The 15,612-nt window shown below is 42.6% G+C and overlaps 2 protein-coding genes across 7 annotated transcripts; one reads left to right on the top strand and one right to left on the bottom strand.

Moving 5' to 3' along the window:
• Window positions 1-4,730: 4,730 nt before the first annotated feature.
• LOC106584807 (transmembrane protein 138) lies at window positions 4,731-10,263 on the top strand. 6 transcript variants are annotated; one of them, XM_045706165.1, is made up of 7 exons: window positions 4,731-4,893; window positions 5,458-5,544; window positions 5,673-7,395; window positions 8,219-8,547; window positions 8,700-8,871; window positions 8,998-9,073; window positions 9,295-10,263. In XM_045706165.1, exons 4-7 carry the CDS (start codon window positions 8,420-8,422, stop codon window positions 9,405-9,407), a joined length of 489 nt encoding a protein of 162 aa, XP_045562121.1. In that variant the 5' UTR covers window positions 4,731-4,893; window positions 5,458-5,544; window positions 5,673-7,395; window positions 8,219-8,419; the 3' UTR covers window positions 9,408-10,263. The 6 variants fall into 6 exon arrangements, with proteins under 6 accessions (XP_045562121.1, XP_045562119.1, XP_045562122.1 ...); XM_045706163.1 differs by having other exon boundaries at window positions 5,425-5,544; XM_045706166.1 differs by lacking the exon at window positions 5,458-5,544 and having other exon boundaries at window positions 7,295-7,395.
• A 1,191-nt stretch (window positions 10,264-11,454) lies between these two features.
• On the bottom strand, window positions 11,455-15,348 carry LOC106584809 (transmembrane protein 258). Its single transcript, XM_014170406.2, has 4 exons — window positions 15,255-15,348; window positions 14,608-14,717; window positions 12,362-12,491; window positions 11,455-11,623 (listed from the first exon to the last, which is right to left on the bottom strand). The coding sequence occupies exons 1-3, from the start codon at window positions 15,255-15,257 to the stop codon at window positions 12,365-12,367; spliced, it is 240 nt and encodes a 79-aa protein (XP_014025881.1). The 5' UTR covers window positions 15,258-15,348; the 3' UTR covers window positions 11,455-11,623; window positions 12,362-12,364.
• Between the last annotated feature and the right edge of the window lie 264 nt (window positions 15,349-15,612).

Genomic DNA, 15,612 nt, shown 5'->3' with positions numbered 1-15,612 from the left:
GTAGCCTATAGCTACCCCCTGGACTAGTAGCCTATACCCCCCTGGACTAGTAGCCTATACCTCTTGGACTAGTAGCCTATACCTCTTGGACTAGTAGCCTATACCCCCTGGGCTAGTAGCCTATACCCCCCTGGGCTAGTAGCCTATACCCCCCTGGACTAGTAGCCTATACCTCTTGGACTAGTAGCCTATACCCCCTGGACTAGTAGCCTATACCCCTCTGGACTAGTAGCCTATACGCCCCCTGGACTAGTAGCCTATACCCCCCTGGACTAGTAGCCTATACCTCTTGGACTAGTAGCCTATACCCCCTGGACTAGTAGCCTATACCCCCTTGACTAGTAGCCTATACCCCTCTGGACTAGTAGCCTATACGCCCCCTGGACTAGTAGCCTATAGCCCCCGGACTAGTAGCCTATACCCCCCCACCGGACTAGTAGCCTATACCCCCCCACCGGACTAGTAGTCTATAGCCCCGGAGTAGTAGCCTATACCCTCCCCCGGACTAGTAGCCTATACCCCCACCGGACTAGTAGCCTATACCCCCTGGACTAGTAGCCTATACCCTCCCCGGACTAGTAGCCTATACCCCCCCCACCGGACTAGTAGCCTATACCCCCCCACCGGACTAGTAGTCTATAGCCCCCGGAGTAGTAGCCTATACCCTCCCCCGGACTAGTAGCCTATAACCCCCACCGGACTAGTAGCCTATACCCCCCCACCGGACTAGTAGCCTATACCCCCTGGATGCTTAATGCTGAGAGCCAAGCAGAGAGGCATCAGGTCCCAAGGTACTGGACTGATGAACCATCCTTGCTGTCTCTGCTTGGTTGGCTCCCCACTGAGTCTCTGGCTTGTTGCACTCAGGGGTGGTGTTGGACGGGGCCACATCGTCTCTCGATCCCCCTCTCCCAGTCTCCAGTGTTTATGCTACAAACCATCCCCTATGGGCCATGGTCAGCTTGTCTTATCTGATGTACTAACCCCTTTCTTTTGTCCTTTTCTATGTCTAATAACTCCCGGACGTGCCTGGCCCAAGACTACCTGGATGTGTGACTGATCCTGGACTGCAGCTGAGGACCCCTGGCAGTGCCTACCCCTAGCCTCGCCACCCTTCTGTCCTCTCCTGTCTTAAGTCTAGTTCTGGACAAATAAACTATTTTATGAGACTGGGAAACCAGCCCATACTGTAGACAATGAGATTATTCCAGAATACTATCAAAGTAAAGATTGTTTTCAATGATTATCTATGATGCATTTAACATTTCCGTTCAACAATATGGCCTCTGACAAAGGAAACTCTTTCTCAAAATCCTATTGTGTTTGTGGTGTGGTTTCTCTCACAGAACAGGAGGCCGAGGAGAAAAGCACAGGAACCAAGATGCTGGGAACAAGATAAAACAAGGTGAGGTAAAACAAGGTGAGGTAAAACAAGGTGAGATTAAACAAGGAACATCTGTGGGCGTTAACACACTGTTAAGTTCTAATTTTCAGAGTAAATAACTCACGGACATGAGAGAAGCTTAACCAAGTTTATTCTTCCTAAAGGGTCGACACTGACTCTGTAATTCAGAGACAGACATGGCTTCCCCCGTGGTGGTATTCATACCCCACTTTGGGTGGAGTCTCCTTATCTCTAAACATTGGATCCTTCTTGCTAAGCAAGGAACTAAGTGATATGATCTTTCAACAGTTTCTCCCCTTATCAGTACTGTCATGACGTTGGCCTGTTGGGGGAGGTTTATGACTCCCATAAATACCTTTCCCCTTTTCTCTCTACTCTATAGAGTTGACTCTTGTAAAGCCTTTGTAACATAGAGAGTCTGGTAACATCGAAAGGTGGGAAACGGAACCATATTTCGGTTATCCAACCAGTTGAAAATATGTGTTGGTACTTAATGAATATGATCTCAGATCAGTTGTTGTCTGAGACATTACTACTAATGACAGAATGACATAAAATGTATCTTGGAAAGTCGACACATTCTAGTACACATGGAATTGTTGTGCAATCTAAATGTTTAAATATGAAACTATTTGTGAAAAGATTAAATGTAATTTTTAGCTTCTTAATGAGAGAACGGTTTGTCAGAAGAACACCACTCTGCTCACTCAGAGGCCCCGCCCAAGTGAACAGACTTTGGTTGTAAACGATGAAACACGCCCTTCTTTCACCACTATATAAACCCCTTGACGAAAATTCAACTTTCTGTTCCAAGGATGTGAGGACTTGCGGTCCCCACGTTGAAAGGACAAAGACCACCTCCAGAACTAATCCAACCTCAGCTCTGGCTGAATGACAGGAACCTAACGAAATTAGTATCGAATCTCAACGTGAAGGTGACGGTTAACACGCCGGAAAAGCACGTTTTTTTCTTTGTATTATCTTTGACCAGTTATGTGTTATATTCTCCAACATTAATTTCACATTTCCACAAGCTTCAGTGTTTCCTTTCAAATGGTACCAAGAATATGCATATACTTGCTTCAGGTCCTGAGCTACAGGCAGTTAGATTTGGGTCATTTTAGGTGAAAATTGGGGAAAAATTTGCAGATCCTTAAGAGGTTTTATATTTATATATTATATTTATATTAGGAGAGCGAAGGTTCCACTCTTTATATTGGGAGAGCGAAGGCTCCACTCTTTATATTGGGAGAGCGAAGGGTCCACTCTTTATATTGGGAGAGCGAAGGCTCATCTCTTTATATTAGGAGAGCGAAGGCTCCACTCTTTATATTAGGAGAGCGAAGGCTCCACTCTTTATATTGGGAGAGCGAAGGCTCCACTCTTTATATTGGGAGAGCGAAGGCTCCACTCTTTATATTAGGAGAGCGAAGGCTCCACTCTTTATATTAGGAGAGCGAAGGCTCCACTCTTTATATTAGGAGAGCGAAGGCTCCACTCTTTATATTGGGAGAGCGAAGGCTCCACTCTTTATATTAGGAGAGCGAAGGCTCCACTCTTTATATTGGGAGAGCGAAGGCTCCACTCTTTATATTAGGAGAGCGAAGGCTCCACTCTTTATATTGGGAGAGCGAAGGCTCCACTCTTTATATTGGGAGAGCGAAGGCTCCACTCTTTATATTAGGAGAGCGAAGGTTCCACTCTTTATATTGGGAGAGCGAAGGCTCCACTCTTTATATTGGAAGAGCGAAGGCTCCACTCTTTATATTAGGAGAGCGAAGGCTCCACTCTTTATATTGGGAGAGCGAAGGCTCCACTCTTTATATTAGGAGAGCGAAGGCTCCACTCTTTATATTGGGAGAGCGAAGGCTCCACTCTTTATATTAGGAGAGCGAAGGTTCCACTCTTTATATTGGGAGAGCGAAGGCTCCACTCTTTATATTGGGAGAGCGAAGGCTCCACTCTTTATATTGGGAGAGCGAAGGTTCCACTCTTTATATTGGGAGAGCGAAGGCTCCACTCTTTATATTGGGAGAGCGAAGGCTCCACTCTTTATATTGGGAGAGCGAAGGCTCCACTCTTTATATTGGGAGAGCGAAGGTTCCACTCTTTATATTGGGAGAGCGAAGGCTCCACTCTTTATATTGGGAGAGCGAAGGCTCCACTCTTTATATTGGGAGAGCGAAGGCTCCACTCTTTATATTGGGAGAGCGAAGGCTCCACTCTTTATATTGGGAGAGCGAAGGGTCCACTCTTTATATTGGGAGAGCGAAGGCTCCACTCTTTATATTGGGAGAGCGAAGGCTCCACTCTTTATATTGGGAGAGCGAAGGCTCCACTCTTTATATTAGGAGAGCGAAGGCTCCACTCTTTATATTGGGAGAGCGAAGGCTCCACTCTTTATATTGGGAGAGCGAAGGCTCCACTCTTTATATTGGGAGAGCGAAGGCTCATCTCTTTATATTGGGAGAGCGAAGGCTCCATTATTTAAGAGTTCCACTTCTTTGTTGTTGGTGGTGTTTTTAAAGGATTTTTTTTTTTACAAATGACTTTGTATCTCTCAGGCTATATTCCCATTGTTAACGTTAGAGTTCTTGCTATTCCATTACTTCAGTTTCATTGCTATAGTTTCTGTAATATGGTGGCCAGTTAGTGTATGAAAAGAAAGAAGAAAAAATATTTAAATTCTTCTCACCAGAGCTGAGACACCAGGTGGGTGCTATAATGGTCAAGTAGAACAGAAAAACAGCAGTACTCAGAACCTCTAAGTTATACGAGGGCAAAATTACTAGGTAATGTAGTGCTCAGTCTATTTATTGGCGAATTGTAGATTCCCCAATGATTCCGCTTGCCAACAGGTGTTGATGTGGAAATCAAGCACAGTGAACGGGAGTATGACTTACATTTTGACAAAATCGGTATTCCTTCCGGCGATGACCAGGATAGAAAACGGTATTTTGCCCACACGAGAAAACGACCCCTCTAAAGGTTATGTGGAAAATAAATGCCGAAAATAAGGTCTGTGGTAAACACAGGCTTAGGGTATTTTATACGTTTTGTTCTATGAGAATCTTCATCAGCTAACGTCAGTGTTTGTGCATTTTTAAAGAATGTATGTAAAAAAAATAAAAATTAAACCCACCAAGGCTTCATAATTCATTAAGGTAACGTTAACTGAATGCAATTATCTCATAGAACAAAACGTATACGATCTCCTAAACCTGTGTTAACCTCAGACCTTATTTTTCGACGTTTTATTATTTTTTAAAAACGATTATTTTCCTATTCATTTTAACCATAGGGATGTCTGAGGGAATGAGCGGGAATCTATTTCCGGGTTTTAGGACTAGAGCTGAAAGGGGACGGGAATGGCGTTTCCATGGTATTCGAAGAAAAGCCTGCAAAGCAAAGACGGTCTTTGGCTAAAGCTAGCTAATGAGCTAGACGACCGGGGCTGCTCAATACTTCGTCCAACCCGTAAAAAAAAGGTAACATTCATTACACGTTTTTTTAATTATTTTTTTATTTTGTAGTAAAAAGCAAACTTCAGCGCCAATGACAGTGTTGAACAATACTGTTAGTTTTCCTCATAGGCGCATGCTAATTAGCTAGCTAACGTTAGCATGCTTGCTATTTGTCTTGGTCCCTAGCCAACGTTCGTTTTGTAACTCAGTATTGTATTTTACGAACGTTAACGTTACACTACTTATCATTTTAGATTAACTAGTTAGTTAGCTAATAGTCCGTCTGTGAGAACTGTGAGGTTAGCTGCCCAAGTGTTTGTTTTGGCTCTCGCTTGGCTTGATTCGGATTCCTAGATCATGTGAACAACAACGCTTGATGCTAGTCAGCTAAAATTAGTTTGGCGTAACGTTAGTTTAGAAAGGATGGCAGCCAAGAAACGACAACAGACGGTGAGTGGTGTCTACTACACAGACATCCCGTGACTAAGAAATAATTGCATTAGTCAATAGGATGCCATTTGGCACACCATTTTCTTTAATCTGTAATCCTTACAGTGACCTCTCCTTGGCTGTTTACCTGTGCAACAGGTTTAGCTCACACTACTCTGCGTTAAACTAGTTAGTTACACAGCGCTTTGGCTCGACCAGAAGAACGGGAGGACAGCAGGGAGAATGGTTCGTTTATCTTCTTTAGCTCTGAAATACTACTGACAATATATATATTTTTTTTTAAATCAATAAGGCAGAATCCTTTTCCAAACCTAAACCAATAATTTTAAACAACTCCTCACATCTCATTTCAGGGAGGACTAGATAGCTAGATTGGGAAGATCATGATGAAGCTGAAAACCTGTCTTGTATTCTCATCTCAAAGTGACTCCAGTCCTATCTGTTCAGTTTGGTTACCAGCAGATTTAGGACTGAAGGGCTCTCTGCCTGGATGACAAGTACACAGCCTATGTCCCTGAACACTGGTGAAATTGCACAGGAACTAAGAAGATGGAAGGACCTCTGAGGGGGTTTTGACAGAACATGGAATTTGACTGTAATTAAGAGTTGAATGAATGTTTATAATAACTGAATGGAGATTTAAAGGCATCTTAACATCAGTGGATTGTGGAAACAAAAGTAAAGGTGGTGACCAGGCTCAAGGTGTGGAGGCAGGTAGCCCAAAGGGCTAGCAACCGGAGGGTCGACGGACTGAAATCCAGAGCCCTATAGTAAGTACGTGGTTTGAGGAGATAGCAAAGTAACTTTTTCATCAACTCTTGAGTTCAACTCAGAACAACTGGTTCCACAAAAGTGGCTCACCTTTTAGCCAGGTACATTTTTAGGGCGGGAACAAGTCCTTCAGTGCTAAACTGCTCCCGGGCAGGCTAACTCTATTTATCCTGAATTAAGTGTCTGAGCCAGAAGTTGAGTCTCGTCTTCTTCGTTTGAGGTAGACAACCAATTTTAAATATTTTATTAATAAAATGTTTTTTTGTGGTAAAGAAATATTAATGTTAAAATATTTATCACATTACATATTTAGTAATAACAGAATGCATTTGAAACTACACGCACAATACAACTTGTGTATGACTTAATACAATTGTTTTATCGATTGGAGTGGGGGGAAAGCAGGGATGCAAACTAGTCACCTTTCGCCAAAATTTGCAGTTTTGAATCTAAAATAGGTGACCTACGTGATTCGTGTAGATCCAATGAGAAGTTTTGGGAGGGGGGGATGGGGTGGGTTAGGATCACTACTGGCTGTAAGAGAATGATTGATGCACGTTTTGAACAATACTGGCTGTATCCAAGGCTCAGCCAATCGTTTACATAACACAATGCAAAGAAGAGACAACTAGTTATAGCATCAGCGCCCGCTCTAGAAAGGCAGTTTGCCAGTATGAGCAGCGCGTCCCCTGAACGATAACAAAGAGGTATTTGTTTTATTTATTTAACCTCTATTTGCCTAGGCAAGTCAGTTAAGAGCAAAGCATTTTTGTCTATAATTTTCGGTTTGGCTATTTGTTTCAAGGTATATGTGGTGGTTCTAGCTTGTTTGCCTTCCCGGGGCGAACCCCCCCCCACCTTCAGCGCCTACACCCGTGCCGCCCTGGGCGACTGCCCATGTCGCCCATACCTAAATCCGCTACTGATTTTGTGTTGGTCTATAAATAAATCTCTGGCAAAATTCGTCATCTCTCCCATGTCTTATTTGACTAGTAGTTGTTCTGAAATGTTTTTATATCTTGCCTACATTTGACTCCCTCCTCTGTTTAATATAACACACATACATTTAATTATTCATTTTGGTTGCCTATCCTGACGTGAAGTTTGTTCTATAGAAAGTATTTGACTCTAGCCACAAAATTTAAGGAAATTGGGCACTATCATACCTAATGTTTCTCCTCTACTGTATGTGGTTTATTTTCAGAATGAGAGAATTAAGTGAAAATGAGAGGGTTGCTTGTTAAACAAGTGGATTCAGGGATCAAGTGGAGCTGGGCCTGGCTTAAGCTGGAGGCCACTATAGAGGTGAAAGGAACATCACACACTTTCTCACTTTGCTGGCACATTGTTGAACAGATGTCTACAGGCAGAAAGTGTACAATGTAGTAATGTGCAGTGTAGCTCAAATGTTATTTTCTTCTCAAGACTTGAGTGTCATTTGCAGTAAAGTCTAGGCAACAAATAACATTGGATTACTTTCTTTACATTTTTTAGCTGTGAGTTCGGTTCACATGAACAACTTTGTATTTTACACACAGAGACTGATCATGTAGATCATATTCTGTGTTGTTTAATTAGTTAAAACCTGCATTTCCTCCTAGCAGGGATTTTCTTTCTGATGTTTCACCGCAAAAAAAAGTGTCACCTTTTTGGTCCCTCACCAGTTTGCATCCCTGAAAAGGTGGTTGTGCATTGAAAAGCACATCACCACTGACGACGTTAACAATAAGTAATAAAATAAAGATGGAACTTCTCAAAGCCTATTTCACACCATAGCCTGCTGAATTTGCAAAATAACTTTTATTTTTGCACAAATTAAAATGTGGCACTGACTCTCCCACGGATTGATGTCTCAGCGTTATCTCAAATGAAGAGTTCTGTGTTCGACGAGCAGCACTGACTCTCCCGTGGCTTGACGTTTTCAACATTTTTGTCTCGAAGAGTGCGGTGTTCGACCGTGCAGTTATAAGTCTGCTAGAGTTAGCCTGAGCTGGAATGTGAAGTCAACTGACGCTGGCTAGCTGTAGCTTTAGTCGTAGTGTCCCCTCAGATAGCTGTCACTACGGAGCAACACAGGCAGCCCAATTCTGATTTATTTTGAACCATTTTTCTTTTGATCTTTTTTCAGAGCTGATCTGATTGGTTAAAATGATCTGATTGGTTAAAAGACCAATTACTGGAGGAGAAGAAGAAGGGAGAAAAAAACAAACATAATTGGTCTGTCTGTAAACACAGCCGGAGACGGAGGAGCTAGATGCTGTGAATGTGTGAAGCTCATCCCAGCTGTGTGCAGGTGTCCTGGGCTATGTAGCCAGACTTACACCCTGACATGCTCCAGACCAACAACTACTCGCTGGTCCTGCTGGTCCAGCTGGGTTTGCTGACCTATGACCTGTTTGTCAACTCCTTCAGTGAGCTGCTCAGGGCAGCGCCCGTCATCCAGCTAGTGCTGTTCATGTACGTACACGATTTGTTTTTCTAGTTCGTTAGTTATAAAACTTGTATTTTTTTACATTAGATTTAATAGCTAGTTTATTATTTTTTTAAAAACATTTTGTTAGATGTTTTACTGGGATTGTAACTGTGATTTTATAACCTGTGTGTTCCAGTATCCAGGATATAGCCATCCTGTTCAACGTGATCATCATTCTGCTGATGATGTTTAACACGTACGTGTTCCAGGTCGGTCTGGTCGCTCTGTTACTGGAGAGGTTTAAAGGCTTACTGATGCTGTCTGCCATCTACCTCACTCTCAGCATCTCCTTTCACTGCTGGCTAGTGGTACGTGCAGAGAAACACACACACAAGAAGATTCTACGTGAACTGTCAGCAGAAAAGGCATTATGACCACCTGTAGAGTTTTTAATAAACATTTGATCACGTCTGCTATTATTTTGTTTCCTATAGAACCTGAGATGGCTGGAATCCAATCGTTTCATCTGGACGAACGGCCTGCGTGTCCTCTTCGTATTCCAGAGGGTTGGTAAGTTCTCTGAAGAAAAGAGCCAGTATGACTTAGGTTTATTCAGCCTTATGTATCGGCCTGTTGAGGCTTCGCAAAAAAAGCTTTTTTTGAGGCTTAATAAGTGGTTGCTTCTTTTCACAAGACTACTTAAGTTAACAAACCATTTTCATTAGACTAATATTAAACAACATGTTGGTTTATTTTGTTGGGAGTTGTGTAACTTGTGTTCTGTTCCACAGCTGCAGTGTTGTATTACTACGTTTACAAACGGACAGCAGAGTGTCTGGGTGACCCGGGGCTGTATCAGGATTCTGTCTGGCTGAGGGATGCCTTCGCCAGAGCTCGTCAGTGAGGAGGAGGAAATGGAAGGAACAATTACACCCCCAAAGGATTTATTACCAGGCGAGGCCTGCCAGGCTCTGTGTTGACTCACTACCTGGGTGAGCCATGTTCATTGGGCATGAAACGGAAGAAAACTGAAAGAGGGAAGGACTCCCAGGTCCTGTCCAATAAGAAATAACCATTATTGTTTTCCCGCTTCAAAACAGTTTGACCCACTGAAAATGACTCGGGGCTAGGATGGAGCCAACGGGAAAAGTGAGAAACTGCAATGGGTTTATACAGCAGGATGGACAGTGATAGATCATCAAGTCTATGTACCACACTACACGAATATGGACTAATGTAACAAGTAGACAAGACACTAAAGGACAATCTGAGGCAGACTCCTTTATTTTTTAAACAGTACATTCATAATGACAGCTATTAATTTAGTGTTTTTTACTAAGATGGGATAACGATAGCGTCCCAAATTGCACCCTATTTCCTAATAGAGTACACTAAATAGGGAATAGAATGCAATTTGGGATGCACTCCTGGTTCTGGAACAACAGTGTATAAGAGTTGTTACTGGTTCCCTCAGGTGAGAGAGGAAGTCCTGGGGCTCGATTCAATCCAGAAGGTCTGTGTTGTAGCGTGGTTGAAATATCAAGGTCATTTCCTGTTGAGACGATGTATGCAAATGTTTACCCTGAAGGAAGTCTCCGCTATAATGCTGATCCTGGTTCAGTTTGTCTTGTAGATAAGATGTGCCGTTTACACAATTTATGGATATTCATTTATTTAATTTTTTTAACCGTCAAGTTCAAATTGTCAATCCAACACTTTTTTTTCTCTTCTCCTTTTATAAAAAATGCCTGTTCTCTGTGGATTTTTTTCTTCTTAACTCATCTGAATTTTAAAATGGTCAAACCATAAAGGAAGTATTCCCCACTTACTATGACGATAACCTCATTTAACTAGAAAATAACTAGCCTGAAATCCAGACCTGTGCTAACATTCTACTCTGTATTCTGTGTCCATATGACACTTAGTAAAAGGAGTGGAATGTTAGCATAAAACAGATCTGGATTTCAGGCTATAAAATACCACTCAAGGTTACGCACCGGGCTGGATGATCATATTAATAGTGTAGACGATGTGCCGGGTTAAAAGTGACAATACTTTTTTGTTGAGATTCATCTGGAATTTGGGTGTAAGGCACCACCTCTCACAGAATAGCCTACTGTCCACAAATAGGTTCTGGTGCTCTGAAATGTAATTCACTCCATCCCCCTGGGCCTTACATACTGCTGTATGTTACAATTAGAAAGACAAGAGCTCTGTAACCTATGGTTCTCAGCCTATTGTGGTCTGTTCAAGGTAAAGCCAGTGGCCTTGCAGTTAGGATCTAGGCCTGACTAGTCGTCACTTTATCAATATTACTGGTTACACTATCAAACCAGTTCCAAATAAAATTGCAGTCACTGACACACAGGCTTCAATACAATGGGAGATTCTCATTTGGGCATTAGACCCATCCTCTGTCCGGCTCTCCTCCGTGACCCGGAAATAGATAAGTGATCGAGGAGTGTCAGTCAGTAGGTGAACGGAAAGGTCCTCCCCTCAATAGTATAGTCGAATCCTTCACAGTGGATTCAAAACTCTTGTTCTAGAAAGTGAAAAGCATGCTCCTATGGCAAAACAGTATGCTACATATCACTAGCTATATTAGTTGTACACTTGTTTTGGGATCTACCCCTGTAAATCTAATTTGCCTGATGAACTTGCGAGTGGAGGAGAGTTTCCATACAAAACGCATGTTTCCTCGTCGCCTCTGAAAGATTAGTCAGTGGACTGTTCTTTTCTAGTTGAAGTATTGTCCACTGACTCGATTCTAAACCGCTTCCTTTCCTGCCTCTTCTCCCTGATTGGACGGACACTTGATGAAAGCAATCGTTTACAATTTACGCCGCTAACCTGTAATTTGAAGATGCCTCTGGGTCAGCATCACTAATGCTACAATCCTATTTAAAAACAGCAAGTCAGTGCAGAAGAATTGTCACAATTTCACCAGAAAGTACTTTGCAGTTTTGTACAAATGGCTCTTTATTTATTGAAAGGCCACCCCAATCCACAGTCCCCACTGTCTTATCAGTGCAATCCAATCCATAACCATCTTGTAGTGGAGCCCATTTCATGTCCTCCTCTTGTTCCACTGGAATGTTCTTCTGTATCAATATAAACAATCTGTAAACAGAACACAGAGAGAAAACACTATGGTGAATGAGTTAACTTTTAAAACGGTAGATCTAGGGAAATGACATGACCATAAGGGTGATTTATGACAGGAACAAAGATTAGTACGACGCAAGAGGCACAGCTAGTTGAGATGTGTCACGCAGCTAGCACGTCGCTAGAGAGAGCCGCAATCTCTGTAGCCTACCGGTGTGCTTTTTTGCAACCTCTTGTGTCACACATTCTCTTTGTTTGTGCCACTGTTTATGATAACGTCATATCACTTGAGTCTCTGTTTAAAAATGGGTCTAATAATTTGTATTGTTGAGTGTGCACAAGTCTCCATTCCATTAGCCTGGACCCAGATAGACATGTACCATTTTGCCAACTCTTATGGGTCATTGTCAGATTCAGAAAACGTTAATGTCCTCAAAAGAGCCATTCATTTTTGCAGCAATCACAAACAAGGATACCTAGTCAGTTGTACAACAATGCATTCAACCCAACCCTTCTGAATCAGAGGTTAGGGGGCTGCCTTAAAAAAAACGTCGCCCGGGGACCAGTTGTTGGGGTTAACGGCCTTACTCGAGGGATGAACAGCAGATTGTTCCACCTTGCCGGCTCGGGGATTTAAAACCAGCCTTTCAGTTACTGTCCCAACGTTCTAACCGCTAGGCTATATGCAGCCACATTTTAAAGATGAGTTAAGATGGCACAAAACCGATCAAGTCGTCATGATCACTTCCTTACCTGTCAGACATAGATGCCGACCCACAGTAACAGAAACAGCACTCCGAAGCCCATGAAGAGAGACGCCACCAGGGAGATGAGCAGCTCTTTGTACACGTCTCTGGTGTATTTGGTGGACGTCACCTCGTAGCTGGGAGAGAGTTAAGGTGCTAAACAAACAGGTCAGTTTGTCTCAAAATTGAATTTTATTTTGGACCGGAAAAAAAATAATAAAGTGAATTCTGCATGAACTCATCTCGTCAAATACATTTAGTCTACTTCAAGTCTTTGTTCAGGATGTCAAATCTCAGTCAATCCATGTACAGCACATTTGGAAAGTACTGTACTCAGACCCCTTTAACCACATATTTATGTTACAGCCTTATTCTAAAAGTGGATTCAATAGTTTCCCCCCCATCAATCTACACACACACACACACACACACACTACCCTATAATGACAAAGCAATAACAGTTTTAGAAATGTATTAAAAATAAAAACTGATCACATTTACATAAGTATTCAGACCCTTTACTCAGTACTTTGTTGAAGCACCTTTCGAAGCGATTACAGCCTCGTCTGCTTGGGTATGACGCTACAAGCTTGCACACCTGTATTTGGGGAGTTTCTCCCATTCTTCTCTCAAGATCTGTCAGGTTGGATGAGGAGAGTCGCTGCACAGCTATTTTCAGGTCTCTCCAGAGATGTTCAATCCGGTTATAAACCCTGGGCTCTGGCTGGGCCACTCAAGGACAGTGAGACCTGTCCCGAAGCTCCTCCTGCGTTGTCTTGGCTGTGTGCTTAGGGTCGTTGTCCCGTTGGAAGGTGAATCTTCACCCCAGTCTGAGGTCCTGAGCGCTCTTGAGCAGGTTTTCATCAAGTATCTCTCTGTACTTTGCTCTGTTCATCTTTCGCTCGATCCTGACTAGTCTCCCTGTTCCTGCCGCTAAAAAACATTCCCACAGCGTGATGCTGCCACCACCACGCTTCACCGCAGGGATGGTGCCAGGTTTCCTCCAGATGTAACGCTTGGCATTCAGGCCAAAGAGTTCAATCTTGTTTTTAATCAGACAGGAGAATCTTGTTTCTCACGGTCTGAGAGTCTTTAGGTGCCTTTTGGCAAACTCCAAGTGGGCTGTCATGTGCCTTTTACTGAGGAGTGGCTTCCGTCTAGCCATAAAGTCCTGATTGGTGGAGTGCTGCAGACATGGTTGTCCTTCTGGAAGGTTCTCCCATCTCCACAGAGGAACTCTAGAGCTCTGTCAAAGTGACCATCAGGTTCTTGGTCACCTCACTGACCAAGGCCATTCTCCCCAGATTGCTCAGTTTGGCCGGGCAGCCAGCTCTAGGAAGAGTCTTGATGGTTCCAAACGTCCTCCATTTAAGAATGATGAAGGTCCCCATGAACATAGTGGCCTCTAATGATGCACACTTTTTGGTACCCTTCCCCAGATCTGTGCCTTGAACACAATACTGTCTCGGGGCTCTACGCACAATTCCTTTGACCTCATTGCTTGGTTTTTGCTCTGACATGAACTGTGAGACCTTATAGACAGGTGTGTGCCTTTCCAAATCATGACCAGTCAATTGAATTTACCACAGGTGGACTCAAATCAAGTTGTAGAAACATCTCAAGAATGATCAATGGAATAAGTCTAACGTAATAATGTTAAATTATCGAACGGGTCTGAATACTTTATGAATGCCCTGTACACTATACCTTAAGCTGTTTTTATAATCAATGTTCTTCAATCCTAGAGTACTGGGCTGGAACAGATGCCCCCCCCCACTCCCCTGGACAAGGTTTGAAGAACACTGATTCCAGAACACCACACACTGACGCGACAATTCAACAGCCTAGATTTAAGTTACTACTTCTAAACAAACATTTTTTTAAATGGGGGGGGGGGGGGTTTCTCATATACTTACAATTATGTTTCGATTCTTGCTTGAACGGTCGCTAAGATAATTGCAAAATACCTATTTTGGATGAGGCTTAAAATCCAAAAGTAGTGTAAAATCCATTCATTCATGTTCTATGAGAATACATATCCCCCTTGTTCCGCCACAAACTTGCACAATAGGGGTACAAAGACGGCCACGACCCGTGGTCAAAAGAAACGGGTTACGACCCGCGGTCAAAAGAAACGGGTTACGACCCGCGGTCAAAAGAAACGGGTTACGACCCGCGGTCAAAATAAACGGGTTACGACCCGCGGTCAAAAGAAACGGGTTACTATGATGACAGACGGCCACGGAAGGATACACAAAGAACCACGCAGTGAAGAACATGCCGATAGCCAGTAGAACCACAGTGAGGTGAGGGAAGACTGCCGGGTTCACCGGACTGGTGTATCTGGTCATAGCCTCCAGCTCCTGAGAGAACAGAGACAATGTAGAGATTCATTCAGTTTGTGTGTTTCTGGTTTAGGACATCAGGACAATATTCCACATTTTGTAAATTAAAAACAATGTTTTTGGTTTAAAATGACTAGCTACATCAATATAATTAACTAGGTAAACATCAACCTGCTTATTGACTGACTATCATTGAAAACCAAATCATTGAATAAGATATTTTCTTCATTGGAACCGTCTGTGGGAGGTTGTACTGGGGTGTTTGTTTACTACCTAAGATTGATGTTAATTGCTCAGTTAAATAGTTACTGTATTCCCATCAATACATATTTACTGTTAATCGATTAACTGATAGCTACAAACAACGTCTAATGACAAGCTAATGTTGGCTAACAAAGCTATATCCACTGCAACACGGAAACGTCTAGCTTCAACCCTTTTTAAATCAATTTACCGTCAGGTTTTCATTTAGACAAATGGCATTGCGTGGCTATAAGCAGCATTTCATATTCAAGTTATTCTTAGAAAACCGTGCCTTAGATCCAAACCCCTTACCATTTTGTTGAGTTGTTGCTTGCTCTTACTGCAGAACCAAACAGGGAAGAGCCACGTCAGTTCTCCAGAGGTTCTCTAGCCAACATAAAAAAAATACTTGGCCGCCACCTGGCGGGCTGGGGCAAAACAGTTTCACTCTAAATCCATAGTTTATTTATTCAATGGTTTATTCCCGAACCTATTCCTTTACATGAAATGATTTTGTGCTTTATTGACATGGGAAACATATGTTTACATCTCTCTCTTTCTCTCTCTCTCTCTCCCTCTCACCATATTTTCTCTCTCTTCTCTCAATTCAATTCAAGAGGTTTCAAAATAATAAAGACATTTCACATGTCATATTATGTGTATATATACA

This window comes from Salmo salar, chromosome ssa23, assembly GCF_905237065.1.
Source record: "Salmo salar chromosome ssa23, Ssal_v3.1, whole genome shotgun sequence".
In the NCBI taxonomy this organism is placed as follows: Eukaryota; Metazoa; Chordata; class Actinopteri; order Salmoniformes; family Salmonidae; genus Salmo; species Salmo salar.
Note: the sequence above shows the minus strand (reverse complement) of the source record. Positions and strands in the feature narration are given on the sequence as shown.